At 30.4% G+C, this 24,576-nt stretch overlaps 1 protein-coding gene across 3 annotated transcripts in view; it reads right to left on the minus strand.

Annotated features, from left to right (window-relative positions):
• Positions 1 to 5,680: 5,680 nt before the first annotated feature.
• The window catches only part of LOC145303534 (actin-related protein 3), a 403,282-nt gene continuing 384,386 nt past the window's right edge, over positions 5,681 to 24,576 (minus strand). For all 3 annotated transcript variants that reach the window (XM_080144997.1, XM_080144995.1, XM_080144996.1), the window contains 6 exons: positions 23,049 to 23,192; positions 22,597 to 22,770; positions 17,087 to 17,179; positions 11,892 to 12,017; positions 10,993 to 11,076; positions 5,681 to 6,104 (listed from right to left, as the gene is read on the minus strand). In XM_080144997.1, the coding sequence (XP_080001123.1) occupies positions 6,009 to 6,104; positions 10,993 to 11,076; positions 11,892 to 12,017; positions 17,087 to 17,179; positions 22,597 to 22,770; positions 23,049 to 23,192 (717 nt within the window). In that variant the 3' untranslated portion in view covers positions 5,681 to 6,008. The remainder of the gene's footprint in view (positions 6,105 to 10,992; positions 11,077 to 11,891; positions 12,018 to 17,086; positions 17,180 to 22,596; positions 22,771 to 23,048; positions 23,193 to 24,576) is intronic.

A 24,576-nucleotide genomic window follows, 5' to 3' on the forward strand; every position in this document is an offset into this window, starting at 1 on the left:
GTAGTGGAATAGAGCTGCAAGTGGATAATATCATTTAATGCTACTAAGACTAAACTCCTTTCCTTTAACAATTACAAAAACCTTCTCAATCACTGATTGCCATGATGTAACACCCTATCTGAGGGCACATCTTTCTAGCTCCTCAGCCTAACATTTACAGGCAACATGAATTGGAACAAATACACTGAGAACATTGTCAAAGCTACTGCTGCTGCAAAAGAACGTTGGCTCCCTCTACCATGCAAGAAAATTACTCACACCAGAGAGCATCCTATATCTTTACAAATCCACAATTCCTCCATGCACGGAATATTGTTGCCACATTTGGGCTGGAACATCCGCCACTAATCTTTCACTCTTAGACAGGGTCAAAAAAAGTTTAAAATCTAATATGTCCTGCATTATTGACCAAGCACAAACCTTTGTCTAATCGTTGCAATATTGCATCGATTGTTATTAATAGAATGTTTTTCAATTTTTTTTTTTTTCAACCGATTGTTTTTGGAAAAGATCAGCTTTTATCTGGGTTTTTTTTTCTGATGTTTGCAAATAGTTTCCTAGATGTTGGATGGCTTCATGCTATCTGCAAATTAGTTGTAAGAAAACCTTTTCAGATTGCCAAGAATTAATAACTGTTGGCAATGAAATGGTTAAAAAAAGAAAAAAAAAAAAAAAAAGGAAAAAAAAGAAAAAAGACTCATTGGAATTTAACATAGTAGTAGACCAGTAGAGAGAGAGAGAAGTTATATTCTCCAAATTTATTATTCATAAACACTGTATAGTTGATATATCATAGTTTTCATGATGCATAGAATACTATTACTCACTTTGAAAATGCTATTTAATGATTAACATAAATGAATTTGGACATGTTCTCATAAGTGTAATTTTATATGCATTTTCCACAATCAGACAACACTGTAGCCCACACAAACCATGAAAGCCCTAAACTCCAGCATTGCCCTTTCATAGTCGGCCATTCAGCATAGTTTACATGATTTATGATCGTTGTAAGACTTTAATGTTTATGGGGTGATTCCACTAACAAAGTATCTGTTTTGTATATAAGCGACTCCGATTTCAAACTAAGAGTTTACATGTGTCCTACTGAAGATTCCAAAAGAGGGTGAAACTAGTTTATGGTCTTTATGATTTATGTGGGTTGCGGTATTATATCTGATTGTGAAAAAAAAAAAAAAAAAATTATATATATATATCTATATCTTACATTCATTTAACATTAATTCACACACACACTATTCATGCTGAGATATTCAAACATCTAAAATCATAGAATTGTTTTTATACATGAAAATAACATCAAAATTCATATTAATAGTTTTAAATCGTTTTATTATTTTCAAATTACCTTCCATAAGAGTAGCCAGGTCCATTCGAGTATTGATCGACATTTTGTGACCCCAAAAACAGGCAACACCTTTACTATTGATGTATATAAAAAAAATGTTTAGAATATTTTCAGCTTTCAATTTGAATATTCTCACATTGAGACATATTTTATAAAATAATCTGCAGTATCAATAAAAAAAAAAAAAAAAAAATCTAGCCATACCCATTCAATTTTGTGAATTCTTACAAATACAAATTCGGAGGACAATGAGTAGAAATTCAGATTAAAGTTAACTCGTTTGGGTTTATATTTAAATGTCAAATGAAAGGAATAACTATTGATCACAGTTAGCACCCCTCGATTTGCATTTAAATGTCATAAGAAATCAAATTACTGATCAAAATTAGCTCATTTCTATTGCATATCAGATTGTATGTTTATGAGTTTATAAAAAATTGAAAGAGCCATAAATTTAATCAGCAAATTTTGGGCTTCCTTTTTACGAGTATACTTAAAAAAAATAAATAAATAAATAACTAAGTAAAACATCTATGGATTTTTTTTTTTAGAATAAAAGAAAAAAGAAAACGTAAAAAGTAGAAGCAAAAAAAAAAATAAAATAAAATAAAATAAAAAATAAGCAAAAACAATTACTGTATTTTATGTAAAAAATAAATTTCTTCAATCTTGTTAATATTTTTTTGGGGGTGGGGGGGGGTATAAGTAATTTAACAAATAAAACAATCTGCAGATGACCAAAGTCCAGGAAACAAATGATTTTTAGAAGAGGGAGAAAAAAAACTGAAAAATACTAACACACCAAAAAGCACTATTTACTGTCAGACTCGCATGTTTAACATGAAAAACAAAAAAATTCATAAGTATTGCTGGTTTAACATTTGGGACGTCTTTAGGTGACTTGTCAAAATTGGCAAACACTCTGGGAACCTTAAACCGGACCCCCCCTGCCCCAACCCCCCAGGTTAAGTCTTGGTGTCGGGTTATTTTATAAACCACTGTAAAAAGTTCAATCGAACACCAACAAACAAGAGGGGAATATCTGGAACCCGCCATGAAGACTATCCAAACATACTGAGACGCCAAAATGAGTGAAGATGAAAACAAGAAAATGAGAATACAAGTCCGAGAAGAAATGATGCTAATTGCTTATTTGAAAGAATCCAGAATTTTCTTTTTAATCTTGTATGACAAATTATAAACAATAGAAGATTGAAAAAACTATTAAGGAGAAACACTAGCTTGGTTGTAATTGCGTGCAAAAATGTTGTCTTTGTCTGTCTGCCTATATTCAACTTGCATGCAACAGGCTTATGATAGACCAGAGAGAATCAGAGCAAGAAGCATAACAGCTGTCAAAAAGAGCAAACCAACTTCAAGCCGTAACAATCGGGATGTAACTTTGAAGATGTTTAACAAAGAAAAAAAAAAAAAGTTGAGAAAATGTCACCCTTTGTTCCTACACTGTCGATGGGAAATATTAAAATGAATTTTTTTTTTTTTGTACAATTACACATCACCCTTAGAATATCTGGAAAATATTATTTTCTTTTTTTTACATAAAAAATGAACTAAGTTAGATTTTAGAATGAGGGTTCACTTTATGATATATAGCGTGAAATTGATTACCCTGATCAAAGAGTTATTAATCGCCCAGTTCTTGACCAAAGGACAGAACAAACAATCATTATTTTGTATTTTTTAAAAATTAAAAAAAAAAAAAAAAAAAAAAAAAAAAAAAAAACAATTTGTTCTGTCATATACTATGAGGTCAAGTACTTAGATATCAATAATGTTTTTAGGTCAAGAAGTGGGTAATTATTTTATGTTATATTTATATAACAAAATAATTACCCACTTCTTGACCTAAAAATCATAATATGAACCCTACTTTAAAATATTGGATTAAAAAGAAAATAAATAAAAAATTGTGCACGTTCAGAATAAAAACAAAAATTGAATTCTCATTAAAAAAAAAATCTGCCATTATTATTTTGGAATTGTAACAAGCCAATTTATTTTGAAAATTATTTTCATTAATAATTATCTACTTTATCATTTTTCATAATTTTTGTATATTTTACTAATTTCGACATGACAATTAAGTAGATAACATTGGCTTTAATTTAAATTCAATATTTCGATTTTTGATTTTATTTCAAACATGTGCATAAAATTTATATAGGTGTTTCTAGATAGTTGACATGTAATCATGAAAAAATGTCCGTCTTATTTTTTCTGTTGAACTGACAGTGTATAAAGCAACTATAACATTTTACCGAAAAGTTCACCTCAAAAATTTAAAAAGGAAAGAAAGTTTTTTTTTTTTGTTTTTAACCTATTATTCCGAATATGTATTATTTAAAAACAAAACTATATAATCAGGAAAAAAGAAACCTTCTAAAAGTAAAACTGTTGAACAATACAAGAGTTTTATTTATTTATTCATTTTTTTTTTTTTTGTTAATATATGTATATATATATTTTTTTTTTTTTGAGAGAAGAGGGGGCAGCTTATATTTAATTAGCCTAATAAATAAATTTAATTATTACAATTAGATCCCTGGCCTCCAAATAAATATAATGCCTTTCATTTCTTTAACTTTATAACCCTGAAAAGAATTTTTGTCAAATAACAGATGCTACAGTAATCAAATATGTTTTATTTTTTTTTTTTTTATCTTAGAAAGATTATAAAATAAATGCAGGATCTAAAATAATAAGAAAAAATATTTTCATATTGGCAAAAAAAAAAAAAAAGTGTTCAGATTATAAAAGTTTAAAAGAGGTGGGACAAAAAAAAGGGAATACAAAAAAAAATTCCTCATGGCGCTAGTTTTAAATCGGAACTAAAACTAGTGCCGTCAAGAAAAACAAAAGAAAAACAGCAAACGATGATTCAACCATTAATACACCTCTGGGCTAATCATCAAGATCTCGGGTCAATAGCCTCGTTTGTGGTAAAATCTTTTTTCTAAATAGTTAGAAAATGGAGAGAAAGGTTTTATTATATTTTGCACCAATGGAAGAATTTATAGTTTATTTTTTTTATTAAGAAAAAAAAAAATAAATAAAAAATAAAATAAAATAAGAGAGAAGCCAATCATGGCAGAACAAAAGGAGAGCAGAATTGTTGAAAATGATGCTAGAATTAACATCTTTTCATGCCAATTCAAGTACAGAAAGAAAAGTCAATGAAAATGGCAGTCTGGATTTAATTAGTTTTTTTTTTTTTTTAATTTTGTTTTTTTAATTCATCCCCCTCCCCTCACCCACTTTTTTTTGGAAAAAAAAAAGGGTCAGAGGTAAGTGATCCGTTTGTGGTTTAAAAGAAGATAAAGATCTCCGTTCTAGAGTTTTATGGATCAAAATATCACAAAGCAATCAAGTATGCGCTGCATTTTTTTTGGCAGCAGAATGTAACCAAGATGGCGACATTGGGGAAAAAGGAGAGGAGGGCAGGTCTTTTATGAAATTTAAAAAAAAAATTATTTCTTTTTAAAAAGATTTTCAGTTTACGTTAGGGGGAAAAAGAAATTAATCAATTTTACATTTAAAAATTGTTTTTAACAGGAAATAAAGACAAATATGGAAGATAATTGTAATTATAAGGGAAAAATGACAATTTGTTCATACCATCTCCAAAAGGATTTAACTTCCTGGAGAAACAGAAATCTTAAAATAAACAAAAAACAGTGCAAGTCTAGAGTTCAACCTGAATAAAAAACATTAAAAAAATACAGAAATACCTTTGCTGTATGCACACATCATGGATTACAAAAATCACATTGATCAAGTTTTATTTATTTTTTTTTACGAGTTTTAGTGATTCATAGTATTGTTTGACATATTGTAGACATTACAAGATTAATTTTAAAATCTTGGTAGTTTGAATTGAGTAGTCTCCCTTTATTAAACATGGCAGATCAAAACAACATCTCGCTTCCTCATAAAATTTAATCATCTTAGTTTTGGTTATTTTTTTTAAAAAACTATTTGATCAATTTAGATAATTTTCAGAATATGACATTTTTGTGCAGTGACAGATACATACATTTTAAAGATTTTTCTGTATTTTTGGTTTTTAATTAGGTTGAATTCAGAACAAGAACTAAAAAAATGTAAGGAAAAAGGCTTTGACTGGGAAGAACTGTTAGTAAATAGGAAGGGCGAATATATATGTATGTTTATATTTTTTTGTTTTATTATGCCCCCCTCCCTTCTTGGAAATGGAGAAGTAGTTAGGAATATAGTAAAGAACTTTTGATGGGATTTGGGGTATAGAGGACACTTTTTACGTTATTTTAGGAATTTTTTTTTTTTTTTTTTTTTTTTTTTTAATTTCATGATAGGAGAAAGTTTTTGATTTGTTATAAAGAAAAAAAAAATGTACTAAATCTTTTTTTTTTTTTTAATTTTTTTTGGTTGTTATGCATGTTGTACAGTTTTGTAAAGATACTTCATACACTGCCTTGGACTTGTCGCTTGTTTTTATAGTACAATTTGAGGAAAATTTGATCTGTACAGCGGACAAGCAGTTAATAATGGGAGAAGTAGCCAAGGTTATTCGTGTTGGTCTTTTGACTGCATCAACCAAGAGTTGCGGCATCAAGAAAAAGAACAAACGGCGGCAAGGTAACTACGTCATGGTTCCAAACACAGGATTGTGGCGACATATACTCGGGCCATATTCATCATAATCAGCCTTTGTATGACACACTTGATAAAATTCAGGCTACAAAAAGAAAAAAAAATGAGAATTAAATAATCATTTCTTTTAATTCCATCTTTTCAACAGTTAATAGCTTTCAAATCATCATATTCATTTTAATTTCTAAAAGTTGTTCAACACATAACAGCATGTAAAACTAACATTGTCTTCTAAAATAATCTACCTCTGGCCAGTTTTTTTTTCATCCCACTTAACTCCATTCTTAGTAGTTTTTGCTTTTCACTTTAAAATTAAGAAAGTTACATCTACAATCATTTTTGTTTTTTTTATTACAAACCCAAATAATTATTTTTGCAGTAAATAAATCTGAACCAGGACCGTGAACATAACCTACAAAATGCCAAAGGTCGACCAGACTTTAACCAAGACCGTCTTAAAAGACAAGATGGCCGGCGGGCAAAAATAATTTAATCTGCTGACGTCATCACGGATAGTCCATTAGTTGCTTGACACCGGTAGTCACCGGTAGTCACTCGTGGATATCTCCATTCAGCAAAGTAAGTTTTAACGTGCCCCCCCCCCTGTATTTAACACGATGTAACTATAATTTAATTCAATATTATCATCCTAAGTTTTTTACCATTCAAAAGAAGAAGCTTCAAATAAATTGCTAATATTAAAAAAAATTTTTTTACAGCATACAAAACTAATGAAAATGCGAGACAACATCGACTCTTTAAAACACGTTCTTTTGAAGAGACGATTTTTTTAAGCTGTTGACACGCATGTTTTAAAAATCTAGCAAAAATTAATTTTCCTGAAATTTTTCAATATTTAAAAATAAATTATGTCGGCTGATAAAATTAAAAAATTTTTTTGAAAGCTAGAAAGATAAAATTTAAAAATACTTATTTTTATATATATATATGAAACTAAACTAAAAAAAAAAAAAAACGCGTGTTTACTCGTGGTCTTACAGTTCATTTCGGGTTTGTATTACTGTACACAGATTCGAAAAAGTTGTCAAAAAACAAATATATAACAAATAAATGTTATCAAAGGCAAGATAAGTTACTTTTCTACCAAACTGGATATATTTTTCATGTTTTTATTCAATGTAACATGTTTATTCAGCTCGAAAAACATACAGCGTTTACCGATGTATTGGAAAATTCAAGATGGCGCCTCACTCCCTCTTTAACACGGTAAGTATGGGAAAAGGTGTTATAAATAAAAAACTAGACAAAATACTATTAAAAACCCACCGAATATATTTCAACCTATGTCACAATAACATATATTGAGCGAGTTTTTAACAGTATTTTATCCAGTTTTTTATTTATAACACCTTTTCCCAAACTTACCGTGTTAAAGAGGGAGTCAGACGCCATCTTGAATTTTCCAATACATCGGTAAACACTGTATGGTTTTTGAACTAAATAAACATGTTACATTCAATAAAAATACAAAAAATATATCCAGTTTGGTAGAAAAGTAAATTATCTTGCCTTTGATAACATTTATTTGTTATATATTTGTTTTTTGACAACTTTTTCGAATCTATGTGTACAGTAATACAAACCCAAAATATTCATTTTGATTTAAAAAAAATATTGTTCATTTTGATTAAAAAATATTCATTTTGATTTTAAAAAATGTTAATTTTGATTTTAAAAAAATGTTAATTTTGATTAAAAAAATATTGTTCATTTTGATTTAAAAAAAAATGTTCATTTTGATTAAAAAAATATTGTTCATTTTGATTAAAAAAATATTGTTCATTTTGATTAAAAAAATATTGTTCATTTTGATTTAAAAAATATTGTTCATTTTGATTTAAAAAATATTGTTCATTTTGATTTAAAAAATATTGTTCATTTTGATTAAAAAAATATTGTTCATTTTGATTAAAAAAATATTGTTCATTTTGATTAAAAAAATATTGTTCATTTTGATTAAAAAAATATTGTTCATTTTGATTAAAAAAATATTGTTCATTTTGATTAAAAAAATATTGTTCATTTTGATTAAAAAAATATTGTTCATTTTGATTAAAAAAATATTATTCATTTTGATTAAAAAAATATTGTTCATTTTGATTAAAAAAATATTGTTCATTTTGATTTAAAAAATATTGTTCATTTTGATTTAAAAAATATTGTTCATTTTAAAAAATATTGTTCATTTTGATTTAAAAAAATATTGTTAATTTTGATTTAAAAAAATATTGTTAATTTTGATTTAAAAAAATATTGTTCATTTGATTAAAAAAATAGTTTAATTTTAATATTTGTTTATTGTCTGAACTCATATCAAATGTTTTGCTTGTGTTCTGCTTCAAATATTCATAATCTTACATGCATAATTTTCATTTAATTATATTAAATAAACTTCAAGTTTACTACAAATCAAATCGTGTTCCTTCACTTTTTTAAAATGTAATTTATAAGTAATTAAAGAACGCATTCTAATCTTTAAAATCTATAATACAACGAAATATTCAATTGCTTATAATACTTAAACAAACAACTTGTGTTTTTTTAATTATTTTTTTATTATTAATATTAGAGGAGTTTCAGTATAAATCATCGTGTTCTTTCTTTATTTCAATCCAATTTTGAAGTTTTGTAACGCTGTCTGTAAAAATTACTGTTCATTATAGACAGTCTAAGAGTTCCACATATCTTGCTTGTTGGGACCTCGGCGATGACGTCATTTTTTCAGCTGGCCGGCCATCTTTATAACGAAGGCCACGCTTTAACGGACTTAAAACTGGGCCACAGATTACAAGTCTTCAGTGAACACCGCTTTAAATGAGCAGAATCTTCGATGAACATTTGCTTCAGCAAACACTGGTCATCGCAACAACAAGTGAATGTACAATGAAAACTGACTAGAACTGAGCAACAGGTTAATCACTGAATTAACTGACTAAAGTGAATTATGCATGCTTATACTGAGCCGATAAAGGCATTGATTAGTCGACAAAACAAATCATTTGTATAACCGGATGTGGCTCACTTTGTTGTCCTGTGAATGTCCAACTACAACAATTTGTTTGGGATAGTTCACTTTCCACAACAGACACAGCACATAAGTCGATGGAGGGAAGGGGAGCGCTTTTGTAAATATGGGGTCCGTTGACCTCCAAAATGAATGTTGTTCCAATTGAGAAGTGTTATTAGAAAGTGAGAGCAATCACACAAAAACATTCATAAAATATTTTGTAATTTTTTTTTTTTTTTTTTTTTTTTTTTTTTAGATTACATACCTGATGAACCATACTTTCTGAAGGAAAAGACGCTTAGCAACAATCTAAACCAGGGGTGGGCAACTGCAATCTGCCAAAGGAATTCATGCGGCCCTCCAAGTACTGAATATTGAATGCCCAAAAGGATTTTATATTCAGTAATGTGAAAATTAATTGCGTTTTTTCTTTGAAATCCTTTTGTCTTTTTTGGATCTCAATTATATTGGAAAATATCCTATGCGGTCCAGTAAAATTTGAATTTTTTAACGTGGCCCTTGCACTAAAAAGTTTGCTCACACCTGATCTAAATAAATTAACCTTGTTGCACAAGATGTTTTCTTTCATTACATTTTGTGAAAGATAATCTCAAGCCATTTTTTTTTGTTTGTTTTTAATCCTTTTGCAATATTTTTGTTTCTTTTAATTAAATGTATTTTAAAACAACGAAATTCATCTCAGAGCTCTGAAGAGTCATTTTATGCCAAATACCTTTATATAATTCAAACAATTTCAAATATTCTTTTCTCAAATGGTATGTCTTTTTTTAGCGATATAGCTTGTAAAAAGATGTAGTTTTGCTTGCTGGATATATCATGTTTTATAAGTGGTCAATAAGAGCAGTTCATTGGAAATTAGAAGTCTTTGAAATCAGCTCAACGCAACCCAACTGGAGTTAACAGTGTAACAAAAATAATGTTATACCAAAATGTAGCTGGGAGTTGATAAACAAAACTAACCATTTTCAAATTTAGCTAAGAATGAAATTTGTGATAACATTTAGAAGCTGAAATGTGAGTTGTAAGAATCTGATATATACATACGATGTGCCTTCAATAAGTTTCCAGACTTTTTATATTTTTACTGATAGTACACACATGAAACTGTAGTCTCCTTCAAAGTAATATCCTCTGGCTGCAATACATCTGTTGCACCGTTCTAAAATTTCTAGAAAACCCCATGAAAATCCTCTTGTATGAGTGTCAATAGTCTTCATTACAGCTGCTTAGGTTTTCCTTGAGCTTAGGGAATAACCAAAAGTCAAAGGGAGCAACGTCTGGACTAAGAAGGGTGAGAAACTGTCTTGATACTCATTTTGGTCAAATAGACTGTGACAAGTATGGATCACTCTTGGGACAAACTTTGTGCAAATCTTCTGCATTTTCAGTTCCTCGCAAATAATTGTATGTACAGTTCCCACACGGACATGAAACTGCACTTATTGTCTCTATCGACACATGAAATTCTTTATTTGGCAAACCAGCTCTGTGAGGAATGATGTAAGGTGTAGGAGGAGTAAGGAAGTCAGAACACCAGACTGTCTTTTTGTAGTTTCTTATGCCACTCAAAAACTGATGTTCGATTCATGCAAGATGGTCTAAAAGCAGTCTGAAGGATTGCACACGTTTCTGTGGCAATTTCTGCAAGTTTTAAACAGAAATTTGTTGCATATCATTCTTTTGAAGATTGCATTTTTGAAATTCACCAGCGGTGACAATCAAACTTTAGTAAGGTGTATTTGAATTCCTGCTGTAGCTGTTCATTTGAACCTGAAATCATTAAAATTGGGCAATCATCTTATAAGATGTATAGCAATAAGATACTGAATTTTAAAGAGACTACGACGATTCTAAATGCCTGTACCAAAAGTCTGAAAACATTGAAGGCACTTCATATATATCGGTTAATAAAAATGTGACTTACTGTGGACGCCAACATACTTCCTCCAAACCAGACAGCATAACGCTGCATGTGATGAGTAATGACTTGACATTCAATAGGTGTCGGCTAGAAAATAAAAATAACATTTAATAACTATTCAAAAGTAAAAATGAAGGTAAAAAAAAACATTAATTCTTCATCTAATATGATGGAACATATAAAACCATCTTTTGGGGATTATTTAATACCAAGACACAAAAATAGATTAATTTGTAAACATGCACAAAACTGCATATATCATTGGGGTGCATATATGCACGTTACAAACTGCAACGGGAAAGATATTTAGCTGAGATTAGATATATAATCCCAGAAATTAGCTATCCTTTTCGAGAAAATGGCATCTTGAAAATGGGAGTTCATGCTATGAATGCAGACCACATGAAATTTTACAGAACTTATGTCCATTTTAGAGATTCCGATCAGTCATTTTATGTCCAGTGATAAAACAGCTGATCATTATTACATGGTCTTGCTGTGTGGCCTACCCCAAATGACAATATCTATACATATTCTTGCAAAATGATCAGCTGAGATTGCTGTGGATCCGAGAGATGAATGAACCATAAACTGGTGGACTGCGTTAGATTTGAAAGAGATATTTGTTCTGATTGTAAGTCTATCGTTTAGTAGACGAACCAAGTGTCATTTTTACACCTCTCAAGATAAAATGTTACTTATTTTAGACTCGAGGAGAGCAGAGACAAAGACCACAAGATGTGCAGTAAACACAGACAAGTTTACAAATTTTATATGATTTATCTGACACAAGTTGCTATTTTGAGTCCATGCCTTTCTTTAATTTCAATGAAAATTGATTTCTTTTCAGATAGAAATCGTAAAATAAAGGAAAACCTATGAGGGGGGGGGGTGCAACCTACCTTCAATCGTCCTCCGCTAAGTTCTTCACTTGCTTTCAAACGAGCATCTACAATTCTTTTAACATCTCTCTGAAGACGACGTCCAAAATCACGAAACATAGTTGAGCCTCCAGACAATACAATATTCTACAAAGAAAAAAAAAACATCATCATACTAGATTTAATGCCTGTTTTACATACTGTCATATGTTGAGAAAAAAAAAAGCAATCTAATGATTTGATTCTTGATAATGTAAAAAAAAAAAAAAACTTGGATCAGATGAATTTAAGGCAACAACGAAAAAGTTACATTTTGCCTTAATGCTTTATTTTTTATCAAATTATGTACAAAACATTACAACATGCACATTTAAAACGTTGCCATCACAGATCTTACAGAAAAGAATGATAAAATAAAAAATTTCATAGTTTTATTTACACATTTTGTAATTAAAATTAAAAAAAAAAAAATTCAGTTTTACAAAATGTTTTGCTTTTTGAGATTTATAAAAAACAAATACATTTTTATTTACAAAACATTTTGTATTTAAATTAATCATGTGATGGGTATCATGAGAGTGAATTAGTATTTAATGAGTTTTAATAATAATTAAGTATTAAATTTCTATTAAATTAAAATTTAAAGAGTTTTAAAAGAGATTTAATTTAGAATTTTTATGCTATAAATCTTCAAGCGATAAAAAAACTAATTAAATAAAAAAGGGCAAAATATGTCCTTTTGGTTGTTGCTTATTCTGAGGGACTCAAATCTATTTGACTAAAGAAATTTTTTTTTTTTTTTTTTTTTTTTTTACTTATGCGTTTTTTTTAACTCTGGGTTATTTAAGTTCAGTTATGTTTTTTGTTGAGATTCTTTATTTTTCTTGATTCAGATCTTCTGATATATTTCCAGCTCTTTAAGGAATTTAAAGATGTTTTCTATATTAGTATATCCGAATAAAATTTTCATATTTTTTAAGACTTTCAAAGATTTTTTAGTATTTCAAATTCCATAAGGATGTGTTTTGACTGTGAGAGGTGTTTGGTATGTGCTATATTTTGGTTGTAAATCTTTGTTCAGAATAAACAAGTGTGTGAGATTTGAGTACCCTATACAGAGCCGGGGTAGAATAACGTGTTCTTTGTTTTCTTGACATTCTTCCTCTCTATGATTTGTATCTTTTTAGCCACATTTTGCACAAGTGGTTGCTCCTCAGCATACGTCTCTATGATGTCCAAGTTTTTGACATCTGAAACATCTTAGAAGGGCTGGGATACAGATATCCAATTTTAATTTTTTTTTGTTTATTAAAAGTGAAGATGTATTTGTTGGAATCCTTTCAATTGCTTTCTTTATAAAAATTCCTTTATATTCTATGACCCCTTATTTTTTCATTTCATTTAGCACTTTTTTCAGTTATGGTAAGGGATAGCTCTCTGCTTCTTACTATTCCTTTGAAATGATTAAGTTTATTATAAGGAGTAACCAACATTTATGTCCTGGAATGTTTTCATTTTATCTTTAATTTTATTACTTTGTGTTTTTGTTTCTATTTCGATTAGTAAATTTCCATTTTTCATTTTCTTTACATTTCTAAGTTTGATAGAGCTTTTCTATTAGAAAAGGAGATAGTTTAGACCTTTGCTTTTCTACTAAAGATTTTATTACATAGAATAGAGGAAAGTCTGTTTCGATTTCATTTTCTGAATCGAATAGAGATTTTTTGGGTTTTTTGTTTGTGTTTATAGACATTAGTTTTTATTTTTAATTTTCATTGCCTGAGCTCTTCACCCAGCACGGAGCCCAGTATTGGGATCTGTCAAGGTTGAAACCTGATCACCTTGACAGATCAGAGTTATACAAAGTAATATACTAGTATACTCAACAATATGAGTTTCTCAAAGCATCTGTCACAGATATTCAACGTACACCCCAAAATCTATGGAGAAAAATTTGTTTTCAGCCATGTTTGAGTTAATAATCTCCACAAGCCGATTGACCCTCAGTCAGTGTCTCCTAACGTCTACTTTCATTAGGATCTTGTTTATTTTTCATCTTTACTAGGATGGAGATAAGTTTGGCTTACATTTTTTTTATTCACAATTGTATGTTGATCCTTGTACTCTGGGTTTGGTAGTAGACATTAGGGCTTGACCTGACCAGCCGATTAATCAAATTGGGCCTCTACAACTGCCCATCTAGCCTAGGTAAGGACCAAAGTGAAGTGTTGGGAAGTGGAGATACTTAGTCCCTCAATGGAGTCACCGTTTATGAAAACCGGTTTTCTTTTTTTTGTTGCAGACCATCTACTAGTTGGTCGGTTGTGTACAAATCCCAAGAGCGATAGGAGCCTTCTATCATGTCTGAAAATGACACAATGTTCAACAAGTAAAATTGGAGATGTGCCGTTGTACAACTCATGCTCTCTACCGATCCAAGTTATGAGAACAGGACCATTCCCAACACCCTCAAAATGCAAATCCGGATGGTTTAATGCTTAAAGGCACAGCTCAAAGTTTCTGGCCATGATTATCATGCCACCTCACATCCTTTAAAGTCGGCTTGAAAGTCAATACCAAAGTAGTGCTCGAGTGTGGGGATCTGCCGGTGCAATCAGGTGGCCATTGGCAGACTCTGGGTGTGGCAGAAGGACTTGGCATTGGTTCACAACTCCAAAGAGACCCAGGCTTGGCTACAGAAGGAGTGTTATAACTTTGTACCCTTCTCTCTCCCCTAACCTGAACCAGCTACTTCGTTTGGTCATATGTTGAGAACGTCACCAACATGACGTCCCACAACATCAAAGCTAGCCTGATCACCACCATCCACAGAGTATTCACCAAGCTCCCGCCGTTCCCAATTCCGGACTCGTATCGAGGCAATGATTTTTGCTGAAGGCGTCTACATTGAATAGATGTCACTTCTACTACATAATCAAGTTACTTAAATTGATTTTTTCAATAAAAGTTTTAAAATAAAGCTGTAGTGTTGTTTTCTTTAGGGCGACAAATTTAATGCTAGGTATGAGATAAGCAAGTACAAATTAAAATAATATTCTTTAGGCTCCAAAATTACTCAATTAGATTTGCCACAGTACATCAAGATTATAATGCTACTAAATAAAAAAAATACTTAAGACCCAAAATTTAGTCAACATAATTATATTAGACTAGCAGAGAGGCACCTGGCATTGTCTGGTCATAAAATATGCTTAAATATAATTTAATTTATGAAAATTTTGTAATTAAATACAAAATGATCTAATAATAGAGTCAATTCTCTAATGATCATTACACATTATATTGGAACCAACAAACACCAGTAATTTCAAAAGTAAAATAAAAATATGACTTCAGTGTAACAGCTATAATCGAAACCGAAACAGCACTCCAGCCGGAGTCGTTACCAATTGAGTTATCATCAGTTGCATAAAAAATAACTAAAAATGAACTAACCTAAAAATAAAAAAATTAATGTGTGTGTGTGTATGTATATATATATATATAGTAATGAAATCAAATGGATGTAGTGTTTACCTGATATACGCAATGGTAAACTATAATCTAATATAAATACCAGTATTTATATATAGTTTAATCCCGACCTAATAAAAAGCTCAATACGCAATAGAGAGTAAAGCTTATTATAAGAGAAAGAAAATTAAAACTAAGTTGAACTTTACAATTAAAATTTATTGTTTGACTGAATACTCCAAAACACAATTTACAATGTCCTTATTCCGAGGAGTTTCAAAGAATGCTATAGTTACCATAGTTACTAAATAAAGAAACAACACAGTTCAAACTACCGAGAAGGCTACAATTTACTATAAAAATTGTTAAAGTTTATATAATACTTGATCAATTTCCGCGACTTTTGAAATATGACATTTTTGTTCCGTGATGGGTACATACATCATAAAGATTTTTATGTATTTTTTTTTTTGTTAATTACATTAAAATATAGATTTGCACCAACAAATCCTGATAATTCCAACACCAGAAATGTTAAAAGTGAAAGTTGTTAATATTTTAATTGAAATGACAAATTTAAAAATTATAATTTTTACATGTGTTACTGCATAATACAAAATTGATTTTAATTCCTAAACCTCCTTCACATATATAATTGTCACCAGTACACAAATTGCATTCAAATTTTCAAAGGAACTATTTAAACCTTCAAACTTAACATTTTTCTTATTTTTCTCACTGTCAATAACTTGCGTGACTAAATTAGGATTCAGCCTTATATTGAAAATAAACAAATATTTAAGATTTTCCAATTCGAACAAACCTAAAGAATAGTTAATTCATGTTATTTTTTCTAAAGAAATGGCAAAAGAAAAGCAATAATTGTAACTGGTCGGCTTAATTCCTGCACTACATTCAAAACCATAATAGCCCATGCATGGCAGTCCTGAGCAAGACTACAAGAGATGGCTAACAGGATCCATATAGAGAGGCAATTACTTTTCAAGATGGCTTTCCATTGGGTTCTTGATTTGTACTTGTGCAGCTACAATCTATAGTTAGCTTCTTATAGTAAATGATTGCCCATGTGTGGCAGAGAGTCGCACGTTTTGTGACGTGGCCCTGTTAACGTGCATGGATAAACAGGACACAGTGGATCTAAAGGAGTCAAACTTTGATTAAAAAAAATTCCTCTATTCTCTATGGGTAGTTGTAATTCCTGTGGCATTGTCAAATAGATGCTTCAGCAAAGAGAACATGACTAAGTCCGTCAATTTTAGCGATTTTAACCCGAAAGGCACCCATAGGGGGACAACCAGAGTTTTCCCAGAAAATCTGTTCTATTACTTTTTTTACTCATATCATATTTAATGTTTGTGCAAAATTTCCAAAAATTTCAAGGCGTACTTATCGAGAAAAGTGTGGACAGATGAACGGACAAGAGCGAATTTACAGGTCCACCCTCCTTTTGTCGGGGGACCAATAAAGTAAACTGAATTTGAATCTCTATAACGAAGAGCTTTAGTTCTTTGTTCAATATATGATTGAGAGATTTTCTTTTGTACATCAACAATTCAATATGATTTGATATTGTCGACACTCCATTTTCAATCTAAAATGAAAAGGTAAAATACTCTTTGTTTTCATAAAGCAGTTCTGAATCAGCAATTTGGGATTAAGACCAAGTGATGGTTTATAAGCACATATATTGAAAGTGTAAAGAAGACTATAAGCATACTTACTTTGTAAAGACCACGTCGGACATCAATAGGGCAATTTTGAATAACATTATCTACTATTTCAGAGATGGGTATTGTGAAGTCTGGGTTAGAAAACTGAAAAAAAGAAAAAAAAAAAAGAAAAAAAAAAGATATGTCAGCGTATGTCACGGTAACATATATTGAGTGAGTTTTTAACAGTATTTTGTATAGTTTTTTAGTTTGAACTTATTTCCCCAAACTTAACATATTCAACATCGAGCTTGCCGCCATTTGTCTTTTTCAAATATATCGATAAACACTATGATTTTCGAACTGAATAAACATTTTACATTAAATAAAAACACTAAAAACTTATCCAGTTAGGTAGAAAAGTAATTTATCTTGCCTTTGATAACATTTATTTGTTATATATTTGTTTTTTTGACAACTTTTTCGAATCTATGTGTATAATAAACCCTCCCCCTTTTTTCATTAAATTGTTAGCTGAAAGTGCAGAATAGTTATGGTTACTTTTAATGCATCTAAAACCAAGCTTCTATCTTTACATCATCAACACTCTGATCCTCATCTGGCATCAATTGAAATGAATGGCTCGTGTCTTGGGGAGACTTCATGTTTTGACAAGTTTCTGGGCTTAATCTTTACTCCTGATCTGAAATGGAATATGTACATCAAATCCGTTGCCAAGGTCACAGGAAAAATGGTGGGATACTTCCATCAATCGAGTAGATATCTCACTGCTGATGCAATTCTCTATCTATGTAAGAGCCAGGTATGTCCAAGGATTGACATATCTGGGCAGGAACTGATAGAAAGGACTTATCTTGCCTTGTAGCCTAGTAGGAGATGCCCTTTTCTCTTCCCTACAACCTCTTTCTCACAGAAGAGATGTTGCGAGTCTGTTTTATTGTTATTTTCAGGACAAGTGCTCGCCTGAGCCCCAATGTATGGTCTCCCTTCACTAAACTTTCACGAGAAACACATCTAGCTGGAAACACTATCAATAATTTCCCCCACTCTTTATCTGTGCCTAAACCTAAACATAGATTCTATGAACAAAGTTTCTTTCTTAGAACTGCACGTCTGGAACTGTCTTCCAGCTGACTACAATATGGTTGTCTTCAAGTCCAACGTAAACAAGTTCTTGATGAGCCATTCCACTTAAGTTAACAAATTTACCAAATTTCCATTACTAACGATTACTATATTGTTCAATTGACTACTGTACACTCTTTAAACCTTATCCTCGAGTGGCCTCTGGGCCTTGATAAGTGATGAAGTCTATGTAAAAAAACGAAAAAAAAAAAAAAATAAATAAAAAAATAAAAACAATTAGAGATTGATCAGTTTTGTTCAGATCAAGGAATGTCTAGAAAAATTGATTAAAAGAAAATGTCTTTTTTTTACTTTCTGAACTTCACTCTTGATAAAGCCCTTTTAACAGTTGGGTGAAACATTGATAGATCCTTCCCTTTTGACATATAATCACACCGATTGAATTATTTTATCCTTTGTGTGTGTGTGTGTGTGTATATATATATATATATATATATATAGTTGGAAAATAAACATGAAATACTAATTCTGGTTTGGATACTTTCTTTCTGGCAAAAACTGGTTAATGCAATATTTACTATAGGCCCAAGTACTTTCATATCCACCTGGATTCATCATCAAGGAAATTTATAGAATTATTTTCATACATATATTTGTGTATATTTTATTATTAATGTATTAGTTAATAAAATGTTAAATTATTCTTTACTGCTATCATTACAGATATGTTAGGATGTTATTGCCAGAATTAAACTTTATTTCGTTGATTATGATTCTAATATTTCAAGTTTATGATTATTAGTTGCATGTTCAAGAATAGATGTGTTGTCTACTAAAAGTTTTATAAATTGGAGAAAGGGACATGACTGTCCTATTTACAATGCCTCCCTAGGGGACAGGGTTAGACACCAGGGTCATTTTTTAATGTGGAGAAAAGGAACAAAAATAAAAATTGTCTCAGTCGTGAAAGATTTCTCCTCCACTAACAGAACAAGAAAATTGAAGTGTAGCACCTGAAGAACAAATACTACACTTTGATCTTGACCCAAAGGTTGGTTAATCAGATGTTTAGCAATGGCGTTATATTCAGAACGACGCATAGTTAATATTGACGATGTTGTGGTATTCACACCCCTGTATGTTTTTCCTTCACTATCAGAGAGTCTCCCAAACAGCATTTAAATTCATATATCTGGTTTATCCTAGTCAACAAACTAGTCAATGGGGAGTAGTTATTAGTCATGAGGTTCAATATTTTTAATTTATTGTAGAAAATGATTCGATTTATTTTTTATTAGAGTGGTACATTTTATTAAAAACTTTTAATATTTTTTTTTCTACTTTATAAATTATGACGCATTTGATTCCAATAGAATAGTTTTAAGTATGCCAGAAGCAAGAAAATTAATTAGAAAGATGGAAAGGATTCAAACCAAAATTAATAGACATGAAATGTCTCTTTTTTTTTTTTCAAAAGAAATATGCATATATATATATATATACACACACACACACTAGTGGCCAAAAATCTGGGACAGTTTAGCTTTTTTTTTTCAATTTCTCCATAGGATAGAAAAAAAGTTATGAGCATTTCATTTTTTTTTTTTAAATTAAAGTGGGCAAAACTGTGGAACAAAGAAAATAAATTTAAAAATAATTTTGGTATTTTGATGTTTCAATGTTATTAGTGGGCACACATTTAATATCTAGTGAACAAGCCTTTATTTTCTGTAACTGCAGCACACCTACTGCAAACTTTCGCCCATTCTTTAGTTTTAGCCACAAATCTTCAATATTGATAGAGTTTCTTGCACTCACACGGTTCCCCAAAGTAGACCATAGGTTTTTAATGGGGTTTAGGTCCGGACTTTGAGGAGACCAATCCAAAACATCCACATTTCGCTCGTTCAAAAATTCCATTACATGCTTAGCCTTGTGGCAGGGGCGTTATCCTGCATGAAAATAGGTTTTTCACACTCAGAATTTTGAAGTATTGGAATTACATGATCTCTCAACAAGTTCTTGTATATTGTTCTATTAACTCTGGTGTTTAGACGGACCAGATCAGTCATTCCTTCCCAAGAAATCATTCCAAACACCATTATGCTACCCTTACCAAACTTAACCGTTTTCTTTGTGGATTTTTTATTAAATCTTTCACCAACAAACCTCCTTATAAATTTCTCCCCATCAGATCCATATACATTAAACTTACTTTCATCAGAAAAAAAAAAAAAAACCATTTTGCCACTGATCATCTATCCACAACACAGATTAAGCTTTGCTTAAGAGCATGAGTTTCTTGTTCTTGTTTATCAATGGTTTCTTAATTGGTGACCTTGCAAACAGACCAATTTCATTCAGGCATCTTGATACTGTTTTACGAGACAGGTATGTAATTCACAAGAAATGCTGGCAGCTGTCTGAAACCTATAGTTCAGTGCTATCTTCTTAATCAATCTTGTCTGGAAGTTATTCGAGGTCTGCCATTTTTCTTCGGTGGTAGAATTTTCCCAGTATTCTTGAAATCCTTTATAACTCTCCCAACATTACTTTTTGACAGCTTCAAGTCATCAGCTATCTTCCGTATTGAATGGTTTTTTCCCCATGAAGTTTAATAATTGATCTTTTGACGGAAGCATCAATTTTAGGTGTAATAATGATGGTGGAACCAGCTGCAATGACTACAAAGTGATGTAATCGACTTATTCGTCATTTTCATACTTAGAAAAGTGGAAAAACGGACTACACAGTCCACAATAAATTATTTTCTTTGCTTTGTTCCACGGTTTTAGTCACTTTAATTTAAGAAAAAAAAAAAATTGAAATGCTCATAACTTTTTTCTTATCCTTTATAATGAAGTGTAATTAATACAGTGTATCAACATAAGAGATATGTTACATGCGTGTAAGTTTAGTTGTAACCCCCCTGAATATTCTGGAGAAATTGAAAAAAAAAAAAAAAAAAAAAAAAAAAAAAAAACTGCCCCAGATTTTTGCCCACTAGTGTATATATATTTGTTGTTGATTTTTTAAATGATAATACGGTCAACTTAGCGTCTTCACCTTGAAGATCTTTTTTCTTAGGAAATTGCCCATGTTTTTATTTGGACGTAAACAAATAATATATTTTTTTTTATTTATCATTTTTTTAAAACTAATCTAAGGACATGCAAGTTTCGAGACCTTACCTCTCTTCAGTGTAGTTTGACTATTTCTAGAAATCAAACCATATGTATTACAGTCTGGCACGTATTCCATTATGCTACGAAGCCATAGATAATTTTACTGTATTTTTATTGCTTATAAACTTATGTAGATTTGTTGTTGATTTTTTAAACAATAATATGGTTAACCTAGCATCTTCACCTGGAAGATCTTGTTTCTTAGGAAATCGCCCATGATTTTATTTGGACTTAAACAAATACATTTTTATTCATCATTTTTTTAAAACTATATATATATATATATATATATATATCTATATATATATATATATATAAAGAGAGAGAGAGAGAGAAAATATAAAATGTATATTTTTTTTTTATTTGACAAAAAGCATTATTCTTTTAGAAAGAGAATACCAGAAGTGTTTGACTATACAACAAAAACTACAACTTTAGGAGATACTTCTGATTACAAAAATAGAACCCTAGGACTATTACTCAGGAAACTTGGATAATTATATTTCATTCTGATCAAAAAAGAAACATTTGAATCGGGCATCAATAAAAAGAAAATACAATGTTTTACTTTATTTATAACTTGCAAATTACAGAAGTAGAAAAATAATAGAAAGGACTACAAGGCCACCCAGTGTTGCCTGATCGTAAAAGTTACATTTAAAAAAATAAAAAACCTGGGTGCCATCAGTTAGAATCGAAACCAAAACATTTAGCACTCCAGCCTTAATCATTACCGTTTGAGCTATCATCAAATAGATAAACGTTAAGATTTAACCAGCTGTAATGTATAAATATGTATATGCACATATGTACAAGAGCACTTATGTGCATATACATATTTATTTGTACTTAATGTACAAGAGCACTTTAAGTAGATTTATGGCTGCCAAGTTCCAGTTTTGTTTCCTTAGCAGCTAGTTTTACCAACTAAAGACTAAACTGAACTTGTTCCATGGGTTCCAATGTTTCAAGTCTGTAAACCAGGTAATTCCAGGTAAAGATATCCAAAAGTAAAAACCATTGAATTTTAACGAGGTTGTTGATAGTGCTAAATAAAAAGGAGGATATTATATTATTCAATTTAGGTAAAAAGACTGGCCTTCATGACAGAATTGGATGCTGAACTTCTGCCCATTAACAAACAAAAATTATTATGCTGAATTAGCTGGAAAATTTACTTTTACTCCTTTGCAAGGAATTGTTTAAATAAATAAAAATAAATAAATAAATAAATAAATAAAGGTATTAGTTGAAAAATCCTTGCGGATATGGAAACAAATGCCAACCAACCTCAGGATGGAAGAAAATCTCTGGGCCCAAAAAGCGTTCATATCCAACATCAACGCTGAAGGCATTCTTGGTGATACTATTGATTCCATCATATTTCTTCAACCATTTGCCGGGATCCTGATCATATTTGCTGAACTCCTTTGCAATATCTGGGCATACATACGAGTAACGCTCCTGGAAAAAAAAATACATGTAATATATAAATCAGTGGTTTTAATAATACTCTAAAAAGATGGACAATATTTTAAATAATTTTTTTCAAATATATTACACATATATATATATATATATATATATATATATATATATATATAAGCTGGTTTTAATCAAACAGAGAACTAAAATCCATAAGAGGCCTAAAATGAAAACCCTCTCCTGATTTATAAGTGCTAATCAGCATCTCAAAATGACATTTGTAAAACTTAAAACAATTCCAATGGGGTCATGTTTACCTTAATAGCTTTGGCTGTTTCTAAAGATTGTTCAGGTGGTATCCCAGCCTCACGTTCTCTCAACAGCTGTTGAATGAAGTAAGTGATATCACGCCCCGCAATGGGGATATGTTTAATACAACTACCAATCACATAACCTTCAGCCTGGAAAGAAAGAAGAAAAAAATACAAATAAGAATTTTAGGAAAACATATCTTGATCTGGTTTAAGAATGTTTTTTTTAATGAAATTAATAAATGTCTCCAACTTTAATGTTTCAATATTTCTAGGTTTAATTGTATTTGGTTTTTCAGATTAACCCAGATATGTAGCATTGCTCTTTAAAAAAAAATAGCACAAAACCATATGTACTAACTTATGATAAACGACTGTACACCAAAATTTATGCAAATCTATCCAGTATTTTTTAACAAATAAAACAAAATTTCATCTATGGTAGCTATCGGCCACCATTGTCAACAGATTACTCAAACTTTACCTGCTACAGTTGATGAGGATCATTGATTATATATTGTTCCTATTTGTATCAGCACATAGATTTTTAATGAGAAAATACAACTCTTGAAAAGCAGCACTCTAAATTGGAACAAACTTTTAAAAATTATTCTTAGACTACTTTATTATTAATAAAAATAAAAATTAAAACTAGTTCATACTAGTTTAATATCTTGAATCAAATTTGCTAGTTTTATATTTTTATGTTATAATTTTTATAAAGTTTTTTATTTTATGTTAACAGAATTATTTTTATTGAAAAAAATACCAGGTTTTCTTCTCAACTTGGATTTTTTTTTGTGAAAGAGAACTTAAACTCCTATATCAATCCTACAATGTTGGTAAGCGACTTAAAATCGGACTTTTTATATGCATAGACACATATCATGCATATTAAATTGACAAAAAAATACCAACGTAAAAAAAAAAAATATTAACAACACTAAACTCCCCGGATATCTTAGCACTAAGTGAAACTAACTTGCACCCCTCCATCCTCTCTAACCTCTTTAAGATGTCTGGCTATCTTCCACTTTGTCATAAGGACTGACAGACACATGCACGGACTTGGAGTCTATATTCGTAACATGTTCTCCATGACTAGAAAATCTAAAATAGAATCAGATGACCAAAACTTCATGTGTTTTAAACTAATTTTACAACATAGTGTTAGCTACTTATACTTTCTTTATCATTCTCTCTCGACCCAAGACTGTACTTTAATCAATCATGTCTGACAGCATAGATGTAGCAATCTCTCTAGATGTTAGTACCCAAACACATGTATTTAGCAACTTTATTATCCACCACCGTAATTGGCTTGGTTTCTCTAACTAGTATTACACATAACTTTTCTATATCTCATTCCTTGACACAGACAAAACAGCAAGCCTCATTTCTGGACCTATTCCTGACCACAGTTCCTGAGGATTGTGTAACAAATGCCCATTGCCTTCTCAGGAATGCTTATGTGATAATGATGACATCACCATAAACTCTTGACCCCAAGTTTAAGTGCCATTGCTCAAAACAA

Source organism: Euprymna scolopes, chromosome 19 (genome assembly GCF_053919585.1).
Source record: "Euprymna scolopes isolate OS-2025 chromosome 19, ASM5391958v1, whole genome shotgun sequence".
In the NCBI taxonomy this organism is placed as follows: domain Eukaryota; kingdom Metazoa; phylum Mollusca; class Cephalopoda; order Sepiida; family Sepiolidae; genus Euprymna; species Euprymna scolopes.